This window comes from Mastigoproctus giganteus, chromosome 11, assembly GCF_048544385.1.
Source record: "Mastigoproctus giganteus isolate SK-2022 chromosome 11, ASM4854438v1, whole genome shotgun sequence".
Classification (NCBI taxonomy): domain Eukaryota; kingdom Metazoa; phylum Arthropoda; class Arachnida; order Uropygi; family Thelyphonidae; genus Mastigoproctus; species Mastigoproctus giganteus.
In genome coordinates this window covers 90,269,664-90,293,807 of record NC_143585.1, presented here as the reverse complement: position 1 = coordinate 90,293,807, position 24,144 = coordinate 90,269,664, and the positions used below count along the sequence as shown (strand labels likewise).

At 34.6% G+C, this 24,144-nt stretch overlaps 1 protein-coding gene across 1 annotated transcript in view; it reads left to right on the top strand.

The window, feature by feature from the left end:
• The window catches only part of LOC150078247 (disintegrin and metalloproteinase domain-containing protein adm-2-like), a 232,142-nt gene extending 211,435 nt beyond the window's left edge, over positions 1-20,707 (top strand). The window contains exons 13-14 of the mRNA XM_090384510.1: positions 15,895-16,036; positions 20,146-20,707. Coding sequence (XP_090240636.1) covers positions 15,895-16,036; positions 20,146-20,707 — 704 coding nt within the window. The remainder of the gene's footprint in view (positions 1-15,894; positions 16,037-20,145) is intronic.
• The last annotated feature ends 3,437 nt before the right edge of the window (positions 20,708-24,144 follow it).

Sequence of the window (24,144 nt, the reverse complement as noted above, 5' to 3'; positions counted from 1 at the left end):
CTACATCTATTTATATATTAGCTGATTTGGTTTTATCAAATTCTGGATCTGAATTCCATAGAAATTCTTGAATTGAAGCTTTTATAATTGTAACTACATCTGTTCAATGGGTGTAATCCTGCCCTCTAATTTTCAAAGCTATTTTTGTGCTGCCATCAGTTATAAATTGTCTACAGTTAGTTGGAAACACAGATAAGATAGCAGAGTATACTAGAAAAATTAAACAGTTCATACATTAAAAGAAGGAATATAATGTTTAAAGTGACCTTAAAAAGAATAGAATAAAACTTTAAAAAAAAGTCTGTTGAACATGAGTGGAACCTGGAAATCTTTGAATCCACCTAGACAAAATGTTTATTAATTAAGAAACATAATGTGGAGATAAAAAAAAATTAAAAATAAATATTCTAGACATTTTTTTTTTTTTCAAAATAAGAGAATGAACTTTGCTATTTAACTTGTTGTGGGTTACAAGTGTTGGCGAGTCACTTTTTTTTATTACAGTGTGACCATATCTAATATTCATTAGAACAATAAACAAAATTGTCACTACCTGTTGAGGCTTGCTTGCTCTTTGACTGAAAAAATATAAAAACAAACAGTAGAATTAATAAAGAAAAGAAATGGCTTAGATCTACACTAACTGTGTTAAGTGTTTATTACTGCTGTAGGGAGGAGGAAGGGGTGGGTGGAGAAATCTTTATAAGTTGACCTCAATATGCTTTGTATGCAAAAGCACTTTTTTAATACAAATTTTGACAAAAAAAGCAAGAATGTCTCAGTAAGTGCCATATAAATATTTTTTGTTTCAGTGCAGTGTGGAGAAAAACATGCATACACTGTCACTGTCACTCTCTCTCTCAATTATTTTGAAAATGTATTTGGCAAAGATATCCAAGAAAGATGGTAAAAAGTTCTTTTCAGGATTTGGGTACCAAGCAATCTGTGCTATCATTGAGCAATTTTTCTAGAGCAACTAGTATTTCTTATTGTTCTTACATTTATTGAAACTTCTTGTTTTTTAGTTCTTCTCCCAAAAGTTTTTGAAGAGAGTGAGAAAGGAAAGCTACTTTTCTTTATATATTTTTTTGTTAACTGCTAATCCTTACTAATCTCTTGGTCACACTAGGCACTACTCCTGCCTTCCCATGGTAAGGCCAGAAACCTTGGCAGAAAAGTTAATCTGCCAAGGGCTAAAAGCAGAAAATATGGATCATAATGTCTTTCCACCTTTAGAACTGACAAGCTCTTGGCCAGAGACAGTAGAAACTGACCATGACACATACCAACCCAAGACAAAACAAGTTTCTCAGCATCAGATTTTCCTGCATTTCTCATATTGCAGGCGCCTCCGTAGCCAGGAGCAGCAGTGCATAGCACACGCTTCTTGATTAGACCAGGGTTCGAGCCCATGACCTCCACCAAATACGGAGGATGCAGAAATTCAGGGAATGACCACCGCATATTCCCGGAGAAATATGGCCTTAGTTGCTAATGCTCCAAATAACAACAGCAACCTTCTCATATTGCACATCAGCCTCTAAGTAAGTTATCTTATTCAGAAATACCTGGAGAGTATTGTAGGATCTCCAAAGATGGTTAAGAGACTGCAATCAGGAGACCTACTAGTGTAAACTATAAACCACAGGTATTCTGAGAAACTCTCACAACTTACAAACTTTGCTGGAATTCAGTGAAAGTCCCCATGCAACTCTAAGGGGTTATCTAGAGCTTTGGGATTATGATTAAAAAATATAATAAATTTACACCTACTAGGAATATTATTCTTACCTTCAGTATCCCAAACTCATTGGTAAAAGCAAGTTGGCTACTTTGCTGTATTCATTCCTACATTCCCAGTCCCTTGATGTTATAAGTGGCAAAGTATAGCCACTCTTAAACAATATTTGTGGGTTCTCCAATCACATTCAAAGAGATTGTTCAGTGAGAGAAACTGTAAAGGTTCTCAGTTGAAATTGTTCAGTTGTAAACAAAGTCAGGAAGCAAGGAAACTAATTGCACTCAGTTTCCTTCTTACCTTCAGATACTGAAGGTAAGAAGTGTACCTATGCCAGCATTGAAAAAAACATCAGACAGTGGCCACTCAAACTGATGTTACAGTCCCTTTGAAGATATCAATTTCCGACTGGGCTTAGGTTATTCTCTCTCAGCAACACTCCAATATTTCTAAGCACTTGGGCAAGTAATACTCCTCTGACACTATATAGGCGACATCCCCCTCCTCCTCCTCCTCCTCCTCCTCCAGCGATTGCTACTACATTGCATAGTATAAGTTTGAATTCAACAAAGAATATTCAGGACACATCCATACAGGAAGATCCAGTTCTAGAAATATGTGTGCAAGAAGTGTGGGCATTGATCATTCTGTCTTCCCAAAAAAAGACAAACTAAAGTCTGAATGCCATAAGCAACCACACATGCACACAAAAAAGCAATCAGATACTGCTCCTTATACTAAGTACAAGTAAAAGTAAAAAGTAAAGTGCAGCCATTATCAACCCACTGCAGGATGGAAGCCTCCTCAACAATTCATGCTGAGGGAAATGGACCATAATCTGCCACGCTGGTCCAGTGCGAAGTACAAGTAACACCTTTTATTGTAGTGGAATTGTAATATTCCACTGAGGCCATCATTATGATATCCAAGACTTAATTAAACTTAATCAACTCTCCAGTTGGAAGAGTCCTTCTTTCTGCAGGAAACCTGTTTAAACCATGGTGGTGTGGCCACCTTGGTAAATTAACAGATCTCAGCCAAACAAATCGCGATTCAAACCCAAATTGAAGCTGTTGTTGTTGTGTGTCTGATTACTCAGATTTAATTAACACAAATTTCAGTGTCTCTTCCACCAAATCATACCTACTCTTACAAAGACCTTGATGCATTCAATACAGCTACCTTCTCCTCTGTCTGTTGGGGGATTTTAATGGCCACCACCCTTTATGGGGATCCCCTAAATTAGATATAAATGGCCAACTAATGAAATCTTCCTAGACAAGCAAAACTTTACCATAATACTGGTGCACATACAAATACAATTACCAATTGGACAAACTTCTGCAACTTATCTCTCAATTTGCTCCCTGATACTGTTTCCCTTCAAAGAATGGTTTGTTATGAATAATCCCATGGGCAGTGACCACTTTTTAATTGTTTGCAATCTTCTATTACACAACCTCTATTAGCCCAATCTTTCAGGAAATGGAAATTCTCTCAAGAAAACTGAGTCAGCTATCTCCTTGGTTAAGGAAATTATATGATTACAGCCCACTGAAGAAGTCATGGATTATATCACATTACACCTCTTAATTGCAGCCAGATGCTGAATTTGATCATCAAATTACCTGACCCAAAAACATTTTAATGAAGAATGTGGTGGAATGAAGAATGCACAAAAGCAAAGGAGTTAAAAAAATAAAGTATCAAACCCCAACCACAATTAATCTTATTAACTACAAGAAAGAATGAATTCTTTGGCTTGCTTCTACTGTTAATAGAAACATTGGTTCCAGATTAATATTGAGGGAAAATTAGGCAATTTTCTGGAAAGTTTTCCATCATCCCTTCCCAAATTCTTTCCTGGAATGGGCAAGAACTACAGCTCCTCTGGACATGCCTTGGGCAAAACTTTTGCCCAAGTTTCATTATCATCAACCTACTCTTCAGCGTCATTCCAGACAATTAAGACCACCACTGAACTGAACAGCAATCCATAAACTTTCAAACCTCTCCATTCCTACCATATAACCAGACTCTTCAATATTCAGAACGTCTACAAGCCATTAAAATAGCACATAAGTGCTGCTGGGCCAGATGGAATATATTATGATATGCTACAACACCTAGATGACAAAAATTTACACCTGCTGCTGGTCTTTTATAATCACCAGTCCTTATAGTTACTGACTGATCTCTCTCTCTCTCTCTCTCTCTCCAGTTGTCTCAATAAATTCTTTGAAAAAATAATCCACAGTTGACTTGTTTGGATTACTGAGATGCAGCGTCTTATGAGTAGTAGTCAACATAGCTTTTGCCAAAACAGGCCCTCCTTATCTCTCACAATCGAATTTTTTCTGTTTTATACTCCAGGATGACCAAACGGTCAGAGGAGTTCACAAGATAGACATAATACAAGAAACAGCACCGTATTTAGCAGTCACGGGCTTGAACCCTGGTCACTCAAGGCCCGTGTACTTATGCACCTGCACGCCTTACCACTCAGCTATTGCTGCCTATTTTAAAAATGTTCTTGTTTATACTCCAGCACAACCACCAGATCAGTGGAGTTGACAATAAATCAATTAATACAAATGTTAATCGTATTTAGTAGTCACGGGCTTCAACCCTGGTCCACTCAAAAGAGCGTGTGCCACTGCGCTTTCGCTCCTGACCACTCGCTTATGTCAGGCCTAAGGCTGAGTCTGCAATTTGCAATGCCTTTGTGAAAAACGAACATCTTGTTATGGTTTCCACAGATATAGAGAAGGCATTGGATATTACCTGGTATCGTGATATGCTCAGTAACCTTCATGCTCTTGGCTTATGAGGCAACAACCTGCCTATATTCATTAAGAACTTTCTCCAGAGTTATTCTTTTCAAGTGTGATATCAAAACTCCCTTTCCATGACATTCTTGCAGGAAGAAGGAATGCATTTACAATGAATTCCATTACAAAAAACTCTGAAGTACTTTAGCTTATCTTTATGCCAGCAAACTCTCTATTTTCTGGCATTCTCAGAACATAAGGTCTATTGAACAGTAATTGCAGTTATCCCTGAATAAAGTACAAAAGTGGGCAATGCTCAATGGTTATATTGTTTTTCACAGCAGAAAACTTGCGATGTGTTTTTGCAGACAATGTATATTGCATATAGATCCTCAACCTTACCAACCTTGTCATCCTGATTACCAGCAACATCAGATTTTTGGGTTAATCCTTGAGAGTATGCCAAACTTCTTTGAACACTAAATTTATACATACTACCTGTCTCAAAAAGCTGAACATATTTAAGAGTTTTATCTGTCCTGTTTTGGGGAGCATACCTCCTTACTACTCTTATATAGAGCAATGATCAGATCCAGTCTAGATTGTGGCGCTCTCCGATCTATGATTCTTCCTGAAATGTAAGTGTACTACTCTGATTCGATCCTATACAGCACAATGCCTTGTGGATTGCATCTGGTACCTACAGAACATCTCCAACTTGTAGTTTATATATTGAAGTTCACGAGCCCCCACTGCATCTCTGTAGAAAAACACTACTACTTAAATACACAGCCAAAATACAAAGTTACTGTCTGCATCCTATTTAACTGTACCTCTTTAATCCACTACTACAAAATCTCTATAGAAATAAACATAGTAAAATAAGATCAACAGGCCTCTGCCTTCTTGAAGACCTAACACAGAGCAAAAATAATTCATGTAATGAATTATTCTTGCCCACCTTGGACTCCCCTCCTCAACTGACTCATGATTATTATTATTATTATTATTATTAGCCACACAGTACAAGGAAGCCCGAGGCTTATGTTGCACCAGCCGAAAAAAAAAAAAAAAAATCCCAAGTTACCCTGAGAGAGAGAGAGAGAGAGAGAGAAGTAGACAGGAATCACCAAGAAAGAGAAGAATGATGATATCCAGCTCAGGACCCTGGGTTTGCCAAGCCCATACTCACCAGATGTGAGCCCCCGGGGTTAAATGATACTTATCTCTGTCAGTGGGGGTGGGGGAGTGGAAGAGTATGTTATAATGCTTGACTTGAAACAACTCCATGCAAGCCATATTCAAAATTACACTGATTTCTTACCAATATATACTGATACCAATGGCTTCAAATCACATTCAGTCATTGGAACAGTGACAATATTTCCACTTTGGGCATTTTGGCTTTATTTCCATCTGAGTAAGCAGCTTTTCACTGGAACTACATGCAATAAAATTAGGTATAGAAAATCTAAATCTTTATCCCCTCTTCAAAATACACTGACTCTGTCAACTCGATTGGCATTGCAAAATTCCTGCTATAAGATTTACTCTGTTTTAAAAAAAATCAGGAGCCTGCTATTGCAAATTGCAGAATTCTATCAACTGACGATTTGTTGGATCTCAGCACATTCTGGGATAAGAGGAATGAACTGGCCAATAAAGCTCTACAATCCGTCATCTTTAGATTTAACCTCTGCCCCTATTCCAGCATTTCCTGACTATAATCTCATCATATAAGCAATGTGCCTTTCTCAATGGAAAGAGATATGGCACACCCAAATCAATAATAAACTTTATCAGCTCAAACAGGATCCAAAACTTTGGCACTCCAGCATTCAGACTATGCATTGAGAAGAAGTTGTACTTTCGTGGGCAACAATAGGACATACTTATCTCACTCACTCACCTCCATATACTCACAGGCAATGCTCCTCAGTGTCCACACCAGGGTTGCCAGATAATTGGAGGTGTTTATGGCCAAACACATGAAAAATTGGCCAAATACAGAAATTATCTATAAAACATTGCAAAACACGAAACAAAGTAAAATTCATTTAATAATTGCAATTATAACAAAAATAATTCACCTCAAACAATCCTGTATATATACCATATAACATTTACAAGAACATCATTATGTCTGCTTTTTTCAATTTCATCCTGTATACTTTGCTGTGAAGTAGGTGCAACAACGATTCTACTATTGTTGGTATAAAGTATATCTGATTTGAAATTATTTAACATTCTATCTGTAATATGCAGATACTTGCAACAGATGGAATTTTCAATAAGGTGTGCCCTAATTCTAATGATTGCATCTAGAAGATGAAGTTGCAATCTGTTTCTTGGTTTTGTTTTTACTGTAGTTAACAAGACAATTAAGTGCATATGCTGCCAATTGCTTAAAGTTTTGGTGGCGATAGATACCAAGCCAAAATTTTATTGTATCTTTTGGAATTTCATTATTTTCAAAAACATTTTCTGCTGTCCAATTTGTTACAGTAATTTTCCTATATTGTTGCTCAATTCCATCGAAATTATTTGTAGCTAAATGTAACATAGGTAAATCTGAACAATCCCCCTTTGACATTTGACTTAATATTTTTTCAGGATTAAGCAACGAAAGATTTTTGAAAGCATTAGTCACATCACATAACCTAGATTGCAGTTGGTCGATGGTCTCAATAATGAAAATGCATTATCTTCTTTCTCTAGCACGTTGTGTCTCCTTGAATTAATTTAGATGGCTATTGACTTCTTGCTTAAATTTGGCTCCATAGTTGATATTTTCAGTAGCTTTTTCAGCACCATAAATATTATAAATTCTATTGTAAAGAGTTTTTCTGAGTAACTAATTCTTTAGACAGTTTATACGGATCAACGTTAGATGACTGAAATATTGCATTAACAGATTTAAAATCTTTTACAATGGGTGTAGCAAACACAAAATATAGATAATTCATTTTATGATAAAGCAATTATTTTAATAATCCGGCTTTGTGCTTTGTATCCATCCAACCAGAATTTTCTGATACTGCAAAATAATCTTTCGGTTCTTGCCAGTTTAATAGAATATTGAATGAGCCATCTAGTTTTAGAAGCCTTCTGAAATGGTAGTGGTGCTTGATAATTATTTTCTGGATTAAATGTTTTAAATATAGATTTGTATTCCTCTCTATGTAAATTACTATTTGAGAACCAAAGTGGAACCTCATTATGAGAAATCTAAGGTTGGATGGAAGTTTTTCAAATGCATGTTGAATGCATAATGCATTCAACATGCATTTGAAAAATGGTTGGATTCTCCATCAAGACAATGCCCCAGCACACTTTCTCTCACTAGTTTCTGACCAAAAAACAATCTGTGTGTGAACATGCACCCTACTTGCCAGACCTAGCCCCTTGTGACTTTTTTCGCTTCCCTAAACTGAAAATAGTACTTAAGGAAACCAATTTTCAGTCAGTTGAAGACATTCAGAAAAAAATGGCTGTAGTATTAAAAGGGCTTACAGAAGGTGACTTCCAGAAAGGCAATTATTTTGAAGTGATAACTTATAGGGTACGAAATATTTCATTATACAGTAATATCTTGCTTAGCATGGCTTCAAACAGGACAGGTTTCACTATAACACGGTTTTCAATTAAGTTTGAGTCAAAAATTTACTGTACATATTAAAACTCATTCAATAGCCTAGACACATACTCTACATATATGCTGCACTGTTGTAGCCTAGCAATGCGTACATATATGCTGCAGTGCTAACTGTATTGTCTCACCTGTACATGTGCCAATAGCTCCCATCAGGTAGTCACCAGCAACGTGCAACAGTGTTCAGTATTCTTAATTCCATCCTGACAAGACGACATGATAGCTTTTCAAACTTTTCATTACACAATTTATTTTTTACCCCTTTAAATATGATCAAAAATATTTGCATCTTGGCTAGAAATCACTGCCAACAACATGCGTTCTGTTTGGCAGCATGTTTTGCCCTATTTGGCAAATTATTTCACTGGTTTTGAATCACAAATTCAGACAATTGCCAAAGACATTGCGAAGATCAGAAAAGACTTGGAATTTGAACTGAATATGAAGAAGAAGAAAACAATTCTGAAGTGGATAACACTGAAGTGGCACCAAAAGAATTTTCAACAGAATTGTAGAAAGTTTTTTTTGGGGGGGGGAAGGTTTGACATGACCTGCAAGGTGATTATGAATGGAGATCCGGATGTTGAACGTAGCATCAGGATATGACAAATTTTACAAGATGGGTTTTGATGCTACAAAGACTTGTACGCTGAGAAAAAGAAGAGATGACTTCACCAGACTTTATTATTGAAATACCTAAATAAAAAATAAAGCTTTTTTCTCATTTCTAATGATGTTATCTTTTATTAATAAAATTTTTGCAATATTTTTAATTTCAAATCCTTTCAATTGACTATGAAATTCAAATTGTTTATAAATTTATTATAATTTATAGACTGTTTCTCTGGTGTGCATTCAATTAAAATGCATTATAATTATACTTCAATCAGCACGGTTTCACATAACACGGAACTGTTTCGGTACCAATTATCAGTGCTACGCAGGGTATTGTTCTATTTATTTTATTGCAGTCTTGTAGTTATTTAAATCCACACTTTGTAATTTTTGGGGTTGTTCTCTACACTTTGTAGAGAACAACCCTTCAGAATTGGGAGAATTAACAGCTGACAGCCTTTTCTCAGAAATCAATTGAGAAAAATCTTTTTTTAGGAATAAGAATTGGCATTAGCATTAGTAGAGGCATATGATGCAAGAAAGCAAGCTTATACAGCATCAGCCAAAAAAAAAAAAAAAAAAAAACCCTTCCCATTTCATCCATCCATTCACTCTAAATGTTTGTCTAGCTCTGCCTTGAATTTATTTAAGCTGTCAACTTCTACAGCGACAGATGGAAGTTTGTTACAGCAATCAACCACTCACTGGCTAAAGGCAAATTTCCACACACCTATTCTGCAACTGTCTTTCCTCAATTTGAATTTATGTCCCCTCAGGCAATTAATCTGGGCAAGAGGAAGAAGAATCCCATCAGCATTGAGCTTGCTCAAACCATTCAAGGCCTTATACACCTCACTCTGGTCACCTCGCAGGTGCCTAGTCTCCAGACACTAATTTGCAAAACTTAAGCCTTTCTTCGTAAGAGCAACCTTTGTTCAATTCACTAATCTTGTTGCCCTTCTCTGCAGTTGTTCCAGCAGCTCTACATCCTTCCTAAAATGAGGCTTCCAGACCTGTATGCAGTACTCAAGGTGTGGCCTGACCATTGCTTTATACAAGGAGATAATCACCTCCTTATCCCTGCTAGCAAAATTCCTATATATCATTGACAAGACGCTGTCAGCTACTCTTGCAGCCTTTTTGCTGCTCAGAAAATTTCATATGTAATGCACAATTACCCCCAGGTCCTTTTCATCCTCTACCACCGAGTGTAGTACCTCACAGTTGATATGTTACTCTAGGGTTACTGCTATCCATATGCAGTACTTTACATTTGTCAGTGTTAAACTTTAGTTGCCACCTCTCAGCTCATATGCTCAACTTTTCTAGTGTCATTAACAACCCTGCCAACCTTCGTGTTAGCTGCAAATTTATACATTAAGTCTGATATACCATCATCAATATCATTAATATATACAAAAAAACAATAATGGACCCAACACTGAACACTGGAGGAATCCACTAATAACATTAGTCCACAAAGAGCAGTGTCTATTGATTGCCACTCTCTGTCTTCTCCCACTCAACCATCCCTTTATCCAACAATTTGTCCTTAATGCCATACTGCTCCAATTTGTACGTTAGTCTTCCATGTGCAACAGTATTCAAAGCTTTTCTAAGATTAAGTATATGATATCAAAATTATTTTTTGCATCCAGTTTCTTTGTGACCACATCATAGTATCCAGTGGAATTGGTCAGACAAGACCAATCCTTAACAAACTGTCCATACTTGGATTTCAGGAAGGCTTCTAATACCATTGCATATAAAAGAATGCTGTACAAACTGGAGCAATGTAGCATTGAGGGCAGGTTACTGCTATGGATAAAGGGTTGGTTAAGTGAAAGAAGACAGAGAGTGGTTATCAATGCACACTGCTCTTTGTGAACTAATGTTGTTAGTGGAGTTCCCCAGGGTTCAGGGTTGCTGTGTCCATTGTTGTTTTCAATATTTTTCAGTGATATTTATGAAGGTATAAAAGTTGCTTTCTTGCATCATTTGCCATTACTACTACTACTAATGCTGTCTTGACAGCTTTTCTAGTGTTTATATAATTTATTTTTATGCCTGTTCTATTTAATTGTATCCTATCCCTATAAAAACAGTCCCTCTTGTTAACAAGTATGGTCCATACTGAGAAAAATTCTAATCTACTCATTCCAGAACCAAACTGATTGACAATGCTCTCATTACATACTACTTCCTGGGAAAAATTCTGGACAAAATTCTAGAAATTTTCAAATTGGTTTAGGTCTAACTCATGGTTTTTTTCCTCTCTCAAAGCTGCCTTATACCTATGAAATTACTCCTCCTGTGTTTGAACTATAACTGAGATCTTCTCTAGATGATCCTGCAGTGCTTCTTTAACCAGTGCCTCCATTAATTTCCCTGGAACAGAAGTTAAACTAACAGGTCTGTAACGACTTGTAACCTTTTGATCCTCCTTTGTGAATTCGGGTCACATTTGCATATCTCAAGTCCATGGGTACCTCCCCTGATCCAAAGAAGCTCTCATAATTATGGCTAATGGTTTCCTTACTTCCTTTGCTGCCTCTTTTAATGTAACTTGATAGATCCCATCCACCCCAGGTGCCTTTCTTATGTTCAGTTTCAACAATTTCTTGTCCACTTTGCTCTCAGTTATTACAAAATCATTTAGCTTCCTGCCAGAGTCTGATAAGCTTCTGGTCTCCACTTCTCTACAGATCTCCTCATGTGTGAATGTAGATGCAAAATACCCATTCAGTTTGTCTGCTACTTCAGCAGGTTCATCAACAATCGAACTGTCGATGTGAAGTGGACCAATCTGATTCATCCCTTTCCTTCTAGAATTTACATAAGTAAAGAAGTCTTTACTGTTCTTTTTTGCATTGTTTGTGAAAGATTTTTTGTAATCTGCCTTTGCATGCCTAACGTCCTTTGTGACTTGATTACAGCTACCGTAGGCTTCTGTGTCACCTGTTAATTTATATGTATCGCATGTATTTTTCTTCTCTGCCACATATTTCATTAGTTCATCTGACATCCATTTAGGCCTACACCTTGGAAGGATTCTTCTCAGTCTGAGATCTCAGGGGCTAGATTGTATTACTATGACTGTTGGAAACATTGACTCTGACAACAGCTGAGGCCGCTGCTAAGATAAATCTTTTCCAATAAAAACAGATGTCATCAAGCTATTGCCACAGCTCCATTCCAATCTTATAAAATTGTTGCACAACTCATCATCTTCAGGATCAGTCTTCTTGTCACTAGGATCAGGAGTTTCAACATCACAGAAGTGGGATAAGTAATCTGAAACCAAAGTTCTTTTTCCTGGGCTGTATGATATATCAATGGAGAATTCTTATATCTCCAGGAACCACTTAAGAATCCTGTGATTGTTTTACTTCATATTCATTATAAACGTGAGAATTTTCATTATGTGAGAATTTTCTGACTTAACAGTGTCTGAGGTGTCTTAATGGATTAACTACAGCAAATAGTTACATGTTCAATTATTGAGTAAGACTTTTCAGATAGGTTGAGTCTCCTGCTATAATAATATAGCATGCTCAATGACTGCAATGTCTTGACAGAAGTATTACAAGACATAAAAATGTCTTTCCCGACCTCACAATGAGCTAGAACAGGGTGAAGATTTCAAAGATTTTTTAATGCATCAAAAGCTTTTTGCTGCTGAACCCCCCCCCCCCCCCCCACACACACACACATGAATTTTCTGCCTTTGAGTGTAAGGCTAGATATGCATTTCATATTTTCTGCCCATGCTTGGATAAACTTTGTGTAACAATTCAACATGCTGAAGAAACTCTTAACTGCTTTGACTTCTTAACTTCTTCATAGAAGATTGGCCTTAAGAATTGCATACACATTTTTGGGCATATGAATTCTTCTTTCATCAGTTACGTGGTCTAAATATGAAATCTTATTGATGAATAATTCACACTTCAAGCACATCAAAAGTATAGTTTTAATTGCAGACATACACTTTGTAGAAAGACTTATTTTCTGCTTATTTTACTTGGAAATGCTGATGGAGTCTGATTGGCCGTTCTTAAGGTTGACATCATGATTATAGATGATATCTTAAGAAAAGCCAAAAAATTCCAAGAAGCCAGCTAGTTATTAATTACTGAAATAAGTTGCCTTCATGGGTGATTGAGGCTGTTAGCATGGGGAAATTCAAAGGTCAACTAGATAGATACCTATGTCACGAGGGAGTCAGACAAGTAATTTATTTTATTATATTTTTTTTTTGGCTGGTGCAGCTAAAGCCTTGGGCTTCCTTGCTCCATATGGCTGTGATACCAATACTCCTGATCTCCAGTAATATTTAGACAATGTAAATTGGTGATATTTTTAACCTTCTACCATTTGAGAGGTTTAACTACCATCAAAAGGGGTTTGCATCTCTCTTTCTCTTGGATTCTCAGTTTTACTATAGATGTGAGTTATCTTATTGTTAATTGATAATCATAGCTATTAAGTGTTTTTTAACTATGTTATATTTTTCATATGTAAGGTATATAGATTATTCTGTTAATAGTACTATTTCAACTTTGCCTTTTGTATGGATGATTGATTTTTATTTGCTATTTTACTTTTGGGACAGGGCTTTAAACAAACCTTTTTGTTTTACAAAAATATATTTCCCATTTCCACTGATGTCAGAACCTCTATATTTTAACTTCTTAGCTTATTTAATGCTTGTTGAGTATTTACTGTCACATTTTTGACTGGCAAAGTTACATGCATCCTGTCTGTATGGCTGTGTATATATTGGATTTCATGTGAAGAATAGGCGCCTCCGTAGCCAGGTGGGAAGGAGCAGCAGTGCGTAGCACACGCTTCTTGATTAGACCGGGGTTCGAGCCCGTCACCACCAAATACGGAGGATGCGGAAAGGTCAGGGAATGACCACCGCATATCCCGGAGCAATATGGCCTTAGTTGCTAATGCTCCTAAAAACCAAATAACAAACAATGACATGTGAAGGAAGTGTGTTATAAGCTTGTGTGAGACTTGTAGGACATTAATGCAGCTGCATGAATTCTACCTACTTGTAATGTTTTATACTTCCTTCTCTCTCCTGTCTATATAATTTGATTTTTTCCCTGCACAGATCCTCCAGGATCCTGTGTTTTTTTTTTTTTTTTCCCACTGCAATTAGTACAAGATATAGTTTCCCTATAAAAATAATAACTATTAATAAGGTAATTATGTCCAAGAATTCTGTATGCTTTTCCACCCAATTAGTGAAATATGAAACATAAATCTAGGAGTCCTGAATCAGTCTGAGGTAAACAGGGACATAACTAATTTATAATACTACCTCTCCCACCCACACACAGTATCCAGCATATATTGCATTCATTCCCATGGAATTCTTGCTGTAAAAAAGTGTATTTTTTTAGTGTTATGTTGCTCTTTGTAGTACAATTTTATGTGCTAATAATCATCGGTATTACTTAATTTTTTTATTTAATCAATTTGCTTTAAAATTCCTTATTTGAAAATAAGGATAATATCCTGATAATATTCTTTTGATAATACTTCTGCTTTTAATATGTTGAATCTTTGCTTCTTTCTTAAATGGAATGAAATCAGGTACCGTAATGTTTTCTATGTAGAGGATTTGATACTGAATCCTCATGTAAATACTGATGGCCCTCTTTTGATTATTTAAAATACTTATTAAACATCTTTAAAAAAAAAATTATGAACTTGGTTTAAATATTACAGAACTGAAAATTTAATTTGTTTTATTTTATGTGTATTAAAGTTTTCATCCCACATATATTAAAGTTATTCAGGTTATTTTAAAAGAACCTGATTTTTAAAGAACATTGTCAACTAGATAATTTATTTTCTGAAATACAGTAGGGTGTCAGTTATCCAGAATAATTAATGTCAGATCTCTTCCAGATAACAAAATTTTCCGGATAATTGAATGTAAGGTAAAATTAAATAAATTCTGTTTTAATGTATTAAGGTAAAAGAAAAAGACTTTAAATAGCATGAAAAAAATGAATTTATTTAATTAAAAATAATAATAACTTATACATAAAAATTCACACACATGTATGTATATTCAGATTATTTTACTGCAAATCAAATTTTATGTGGAAAAAAATTTTAAGTAATTTTTTAAAATAATGTTCGATTGTTTTTTGTTTTGTTTGTTGTGACCTTTATTTTTTGCTGAGAAATTGTCAAGTTCTATATCAATTTGATTATATCGCATTCTTCCTATTTGCTGTCCATTTCAGTGCTTTCTTTTCGTTGACATTTTACCATTAAAAAACTGACAAAAATAATAAATCATAATAAATTGCACAGTTTTGGGTTGATATTATTCTTACTATATCTGGAGCTAAACTAAACATAATATGAAATGAAGAGAACAAAATATGTAATGGAAAATTGGGTTCACGGAAGCAAATGACTAAACTCTATCACTTGTGGTTTCCGAGAAAACCCATTAGTCTTAATCCAACATTTCACCAGATATACAATGTAAAAACACAGACAGAAATACTCTTATAGCATAATAAACATTTGCCTTAAATGCTACCATTAATAAAAATCAGCCTTTTAAATTATTCTGGATAACCGATGTTTTACTGTACTTGGTTAGGGTAGGCCTAACCATTAAGCCTTATGAACTTTCATAAGGTATAATGCTTAAGTCATATCTAAAGATTGTCTGTTTAAAGAAAATTTGTGGAATACCAAGTTATAGCCTTTTATACATGTGCTCTACTTTTAAATATTAGTGAAATGCACTACTGTTTAAAAGCAGAGTATTTCATATTTAAAGATCTCTAATGTTTAATGTAATTACCCATACATAGCGGAAACAAGAAGCTTTGAAACCATGCTCCTTTTGAACATCTCAACTTATCTTACTGTAATCACAATTATTAAATGAGTTTAGAATTTACTTCATATACACTTCATGAAAAAAAAGACATGTATAAATTTACAATTTATTTCTTCTAATAAAATATTTTAGGCCTTTCCTTTAAAAAAAGGAAAGGCACCTTGTGATGAAATTTTAAAAATATATATTCTTTTACTAGTAAAAAATCTTTTTCTTATATTTTATTTGACAGCTGGCTATTCATTTGCGGTTGCTCTTTATATAATTTTCCTTGGTATTGTTCCTGTGTGTGCTATCGCAGCCTGTCTTGTTCAGTTCTCTCGACTTCATTTCAAAGTCTGGTGGACTAATAAAGCCCAGAAAACACCTTTCAGGTAAGAACTTCGTCTTTGTAATTTTCATTTTGCAGTTCTAAAAAGCATCAGTGAAGTACAAGAATAAATAAATGGTGTACATTTTGTTATATAAAATAACATGTTTCAAAGATAGTTACATATTTCCATCATCGGGCTGACTGGCTTTATGGAATTCAGCCAAATTGTATAAGAAAGGTATGTAAGACAGTTAAAATGAACAATTAAATTCTGCATGGGAGTAAATGAAGTGGACCCGTACCTTGCAAAGATTCAGAAGTTAACAGTTCATTTCACACACATTTTTACAAACAGTAGGTTCCCTGAAAATTCAAAGAGAGTTTCTTGATTTGGTCCAACTAATCAGCAGCTGCCACCAACAGTCTGTAATGCAAAATTCTGTTAGACAACTCAGTTCAACTATATTTTATAATGGGAGATTTTAGCTTTCCAGATATTGACTGAAACTTGTGGGTTGGTCATACATATTAGCAAGACTTTTGTGGATTTATTGTATTGGATGACTATTTTTTACAACAGCATGTTAGAGAGGAAACCAGGGGAAATAATGCTCTTGATCTGATTATCAGCAGTGATTATTCATGCATTAAGAATCTGCAGATAAAAGAACCACTAGATGGTAGTGATCACAGTGTATTAATGTGGAATTTTCTTAAAGATGTAACTACCATCAAGGGTAAAGGGAAATTTTTGCTTTTGTCAAAGTGACTATACTGGTCTTGCACAGTTTTTAAATTCTGTACAGCGGAGCCAACTGATGATGTTACTATCAACCAATTCTAAATGGGAAGCAAGCAAGGAATTAATCATGGAAGCTACTAGGCTTTTCATACCAAGAAATACTGTTCAAGCTTTAGGCCTAAATGGATGTTAGACGAACTAATGAGACACGCGGCACGGAAGAAAAATGCATGGGATGCATATAAATTATCAGGAAACACAGAAGCCTATGTTAGATATAAACTAGTTGGTAATAAAGTCACAAAGGAGGTCAGGCAAGCAAAGGCAGATTATGAGAAATCTTTAGCAAAGGATGCAAAGACTTCTTTACTTAAGTAAACACTAGAAGGAAAGGGATGAATCACATTGGTCCACTTGATGTCAAAGTGATCAAAGAGAAAACTGGACATCCAATTGCAGAAAACAATCAACAGGTTAAAAGGTTGGAGTTATGTAGCTCCCATCTTATGGAATGCTTTATGTCAAACACAATCAAAAAGCCTTAGAACTATCAAGGACAACTGCATAAGTTTCTGCAAATTTTTCCATCAAATTTATCCAAAGATGAGAAACATAAGCCAAGGATTGCCAATATGAATCCATATTGGCAATCATTAATCAGATGGAAAGTTTCAAGATAATTTAAGAGTTGGAAACTGGTGGATTTCTTGATTATGTTGGAAAGAATAGAGGTAAGTGCAATAGGGAAGGAAATAATTGAAAGGGAGGAATTTGTCACCCTTTTTAAATAAGATAAGGATTTCATTTAGGTCCATTGTGTCATTTGTGGGCAACTCTATGCATGTACTCTCCGGATTCGTGGTAAATTGGTACTGTATCTCCTATTGTAGAGCAATCCAGATTTACCATTAAGGACAGTAAAGATGTTGATTTCGTACACTCTCCTACTTCTTGTGAGCACAGTTCATAACTGAAATACCTGGTCACGTATTAAGAAGTCTAGTCAAATATTTTAATACGGTTTTTAAATTTTAATATAGTTTGACTATTGTCTTCTCTTTCTGGTCTATCATTGCTGATGGGTTTAGTTTTGGGTATGTTGATGTGCATCGGCTGTGCTTTGTTCTTCCTTGGTAGCAGTAAGCAGACTATGAGAATTGAAGACAAGATTAGTTTTATATATAAAAATTACATAATTCAACAATCCTGTAATAGGGATACGTTTGTGTTTTAGATTATATTAACTGGATCAGTTTGATGTGAGTGTTGGGTCAAGATTTCCTACAATAAAGGTATGATAATTTATCTTATATTTAAACAAGATTACTTAAAGTAGGAAGAATTGGGCTTCATTGCTCTTACATTTTGAACTCAGGTAATCGAAGGCTGTGAGGCAATAGTATCCTTTAATGTGGTGTCCCTCTTTATGTGCATCCCCATTTAGCAGTGTGAATTACATTCATATGGCATTGGAGGAGGAGGATGCCACTTTAAGGGACGGGATATCCTTGAGTATGAGGATATTTACAGCAGTGTTGAATTATGTCTCTCTAGAACTGTGTTATACGAAGGTGCTATGTACACTGAAAGGACAGAATTCATGTGTTAACTAGTTCTCGGGCAACGTGACACTTTCACCCCCTCTTGCTAGTGGACGAATCCACTGCCTGGCAGATATATAAGTACACTGCATTTACATAGATAGTAATTTAATGTCACTATGGATAAACATCGTGAGTTAACCGACTTTGAAAGAGTGATGATAGTGAGTGCCGACACATGGGTCACTCTATCGTGGAAGTGGCACAGAAATTGCACCAGTGTATGAGGAGCATTTGATTAATTTCTGTAAGTAATATATAACACTTCAAATAGTAACTCACCAAGTTTTATGCAGTTTCAATAATGTCTTTTAAATTACAGGTCTTGAAGTCAACAAAGTTGTGTGAATGAGAAAAGATGGACAAAATCAGTCACTGCATGGTCATCCAGTATTTGGGAAAAAAGAGACTAACACCAAGGCAATTTATGAGGATATGATTACATTGGGTAGGATGCCCCTTCCTACTCCATGATTAAGACGTGGGCAGCAGAATTTATATGAGGAAGACTTACAATGTCCATCACTCAAGAAGTTGTTGACAGTGTGCATGATGACAGCATGGTGATGACTGGCAGTTTGGTACATTGCCAGCTGCTTGGGAATCTCATTTAAATGTGTATACTATGTGATAACAGAGATTTAATAACAAAGGTGTCAGCACAATGGGTCCCAAAGTTGTTGTTAACAGATCTAAAATGCACAAGAGTTGTCAAGTCAAGTAAACATTTGCATTGTTTTCAAGCAGATTCAGCAAATTTCCTTGCAAGGTTTGTGACCATGGATGAGACATGGGTCAATCATATTGAGCCAGAGAAAAGAAGCAGTCTAAGCAGTGGAAACACAGCCCTTCTTCCTCTCCAAAGAAAGTAAGGTTGATTCCTTCTGCTGGTAAGGTGATGGCACCTGTTTTTTGGGATGCCATGGAGTCTTGCCTTCAGAAAGGCCAATCAGTCACAGGAGCATATTATACAGACCTTATGAGGAGCTGCATGGAAAACTCAGCAAAGGAGTCTTGTTCCACCAGGACAATGTGCCTGTTCACAAGTCTGTCATTGCCATGGCTATACTGCATGAGTGTGACTTTGAAATCTTGGACCATTCCCCTATTCCTTAGATCTAGCACCATCAGACTTTCACTGATTTCCTAATTTGAAAAAAAAAATACTTGACTGGCATCCATTTCCTCACCAACAGTTACATCATTGTTGCAATGGATGCATTCCTGGAAACCCAAGAGAAAATTTTTTTTGCAGCTGGAATCACTTGCAGTGCAGCATCGGTGGCAAAAGTGTATTGACTCCAAAGGGGACTACGTTGAAAAGTAACATGTTACCAGACTCCTCAAATAACTCCTTCGTACTCAGGTGACAAACTCTTAAAATGCTCCTTGAATATATGATAATATTATTCAAGGTGAATATTATCATATTGTTCAGTGTGAATGTTTGAACTGTTCACCATTTATCTATCTCTGTTACAGAACTACAAATTCAACTGAATAACAATGTTGTTGTTGATGATTGCAGATGCCTGCAGTACATACTTCACAATGTTTTGAAATTTTACACATTTTTTTTCTCTCTCTCTCTCTCTCTCTCTCTCTCTCTAATACTATGGAATTTTTTTTAATAACAATCAGCAGTATCAAGTAATTGTGTCTTACAATCTACTGGAAAAATTTTGTATCATTTAAATATTATAATTAAATATTAAATAAATAAATAAATATATATATATACTGTATATATAAATATTTACTGCAATTTTTCTAGCAGTCCATTTGAGTATGTCTAAAAATTACATTTTTTTTTTTTTTTTTTTTTAGGTCATGCAATATGTCCACCCAATCCAAAAATAAAGCCAAATCTCCTGTATTAATCCATAATCATATTCAACTGCCTGTAGAAATATCTAGTCCCCATCCCACTGCAAACAAAAGTGATAATATAGTTAGTCATAATGTAAGTAGCTCAAAGCATGTACCTATTCGCCCAGCACCTCCTGTACCATTTACTACATCACAGTTGAAAGCTGGAAGAGAGCTTCCATTAGGAAACTTTAAGAACAGTTCAGAATGTTCTTCATTACAACCTCAGCTGGTTGGAGGACAGAAACCTCATATTCCTCCACGGCCTCCCATGCCTTCATTAACATCATCTTTTAGATACCATACATCCTCCCCTAGTTTAAAAACATCTGAAAGAACAGATATAAATACCTCACATTTAGGAAGGTTTCAAAATATGCAAGAAAAGGAAAATCTAGATGTCACAAATAAAATTGTACAGTCAACAACTAGCTGTGGGAGTGAGAAAGCATCTCCAATTTTAAGACAAGAATCTTCAAGGGTAGCTGCTTTAGCAAAAAAGTTTCAGCAAAATACTTAAAACAATAATTTTGTAGATTATAAAAAAAGTTAGGTTTTGTGTTGTTAAAGATAATTTCAGACAGCAAAGTTAATGAGATCATGGTGCTCTTAAATAAAAGTGATGATTGCTTCTTAACTCTAAAAATGCAGCCTAAGTAACATGACAAAATTTCTCAGAAAAAAAATTTGTTTAAAATTTCAGTGAGTTCTTCCTATCCCTCATAGTTTCATAGGGAAATTTTTAGATTGTGGCAAATTCTACATTTATAGCATATATGAATGTCAGTTTTAATGGGTGAAGGAGGTGTATTTGTTAATTTTTGTTGGGAATATTTTTGAATAGTAAAGTTACTGTGTAAGGTATCATAGTGGTAGTTTCACCAATTGTATTTGAGTGAAATAGCTAATAGGGCTGTGTTCAAATTAGAGTAATAAACAGCCCTAAACTTAAACAGCCCTACAGCTTGATATAACTAAAAATCATTACTCAAAGTATGGGCAAGTTTGATTAGTGTATCTGTTGACTCTTACACCTTCTGTCTCACTGATACACAGATTGATCTTAAAATATGGGTATATAAGGTTTTCAGTTGTTAATTTTCCTATTATCAACAAAACATTTCTAAATAGAAATATTTTTTATAAAATATTTCATCAAGTATGAAAAATTTTAGAAAAATATAAAATAGAACTGAACATAAGGGGAAAACCTCCCAGAAGTTTGCACAGCATATTTAATTATGTTTATTTTGCATAAAAGTCAGATTTTATTCGAATATATCTGGTTTTATGAAAAAAAAAAACAACTTTCCCATTTAATAAAAACCTGCTGATTAGATGAAATTTTAATTTAGAAATTGCAAAAACTAAATGATAAAACTTAGTCCAATTTTTTTTTTGCCAAATTGTTTAGGCCAAATAAGCATTTAGGTGTAATTATGCCAAGGGTACAAGAGAAAATTTGGACAACAAACCTATTCTCATTCTGGATAAAGCATCTGGACACCCGGTTAACTTAGAGGACTTGATGTTAGAACTATTTTTTGGTATCAAACACAATTTTAGTCACATCCTGGTCCAGCCAATGGATCAAGATGTGATTATCATGATGTCAAGACTTACTGCTGCTACTTCATCTTAAGCCAACTGAATACTGACACAAATAATGTCATCGCTGGGAGTAGAATGGCATGACAAAATCTCCCTACCGTTCTGTTGTTGCCCTATGGTTTTAGGTACATCAGCAACTCAGACCATACTGTGCCATGTGTGTTCATAGGTTGATTTGCATGATTTTGCAGTCAGAAAAGGCCCATGGTGGGGAACTACTACTTCCACCTGAGATCAGCTAACTACAGCCTTGATTGAAGAGACCTTTAGAAACTTCTCTAGTCATCCAAATGAGTGACAAGTGGCAAAACCATTCTTTCAAATCATGGAGGACCTTGGTGTTATGCCACTGAGCACAGATGATGAAAATAAATTGACAATATATCAAATTATGGACAAATATTATTTCACAGGATCACATCATACCTTTATACTAATTTTGTAAATTTATAGAAAAACAAGTTTTGATTTAATTTATGCCTTTCTAAAAATAATACCACTTTTCTATATTTTTTCTGTGTTCCATAGTTATCAATAGATTTTCATAATATGCTTCAAGATCTGCAAGAATTTGAAATATCAAGAACATACCACTGTTATAAATAGAGGACAACCTTTACCAAATTACCACATATACTTAAATAGGGTCTGATAACTCCACACCCATATATATATGTGATATCACAACATATGGTAATGTTCATAACCCCTCTGATTTTATGTGACCATCTTCGAATATAAACAGAGAATTTATATTTACAGCTCTAAACTTGAAAAACAATTTTCCTTGAATTAATACATCTGAATGGGTACCCTCCAGGAAATATTCCAGCTTTTCTTTCTTTTGCTGCACATCACCTAACCAGCTAAGCTCCAGTGAAAAGCCAAGTTATAACTTGGCAACTTTGATTAAGGGTAATGGAGAAATATATTTATTAATAGCTTATATAAAATGGAGTAGTTAATATAATTAATTAAGGAGATATCAAGAAGTTGGGAACCTATTGTTTTCTTCAAATGCAGATGATTGAAGATTTTTTACTACTGACAATGTTTTGCTATAATTGCAGCTTGTCAGAGGAAATCAATATTGTATAAAGATAAAATCCCTGCCCAGCAAAGAATAGATTAACAGAACTTATGTCTATATTATTTCATGTAGAATGGCTGCATAGTTGGGGATTATGGAGCATTATATGTTATCAATATTATAACATCTTAATGTTTTTTAATGTCTAGTATTCACTTGTTTGCATTATAGCTTTTTTTTTTTTTTTTGTAAAACTTCTTTCAAAAATTCCATAATAAATCATTTTATATACTAGAAAATTTAAACTGAAAATAATAAATAAACAATATAATTGTAAATATGCCAAAGAAAAAATTATTTATAATATTGTCCTTCTAAACATCTGGCTTTACAAGATGTTATAGAAATTCTAGTGGCTTGTACTTATTTTTATTGTGAACTTTAAAATGCATTTGTTTCAGGCTGTGCTAAATTCATTTTCACTGAGATAACAGAATTTTTAATATTCTTGGACTGTACAGAATAGTCAAAATATTTTTGGATTGTCTACATTGACAAGCTAGTTTTATATGTTTTTATGTGATTGTATTTATTTTGATGATGTAAGTTATTTGCTCAGGAGACATTTTATTCTGCGTGTGTGTGTGTGTGTGTGTTATACATAAGAACTTTAACTATGCAAAGTGGTAAGGAAGAATATTATTTTTATTATTATTTTTTTTTATTTTAAGAATGAAAAATAGCCTTTTATATGAAAGAGGATACATGTATAATATTATTAGGTTTTGGGATTTGAGAAGCAGATGTGTTTAAAAAAAAAAAGAAAGAAAGAAAGAAACCTATAAATACATTATGACTTAGTCATAATTTGATTTGAGTGAGATTCAGAAAATTGCAATAAATATTGTTGAGGCTGTGTTATGAAATACTATATTGTAATAAGAAAAAAAAATGCACTGTTATATTATAAGAGCAATATAATGGAAAGCATATATGCTATTACATTGTAACAGCAGTAATAATGAAAAGGAAATATTTACTTTTCATAAGCAGGTTTTTTTTAAATAAATAACCTAATTCTTCTTTCTATAAAAGTCAAATTGCTTTTTATCCCATTAAGCATAAATTTTTTTAGTTGTACTACCAGTAGATACATTTCTTCCAAAATGATTTTGGAGAGATTTTCAGGGCATAAAAAAAAAATTGCCTGTATCAATTAAAATTTTATTAATTTCCTGTCACATTATTTATTGATCAATTAACTTGGAAAATTTATCACTACATGTCATGTATCTTAGCTATTACATTTTGCATCT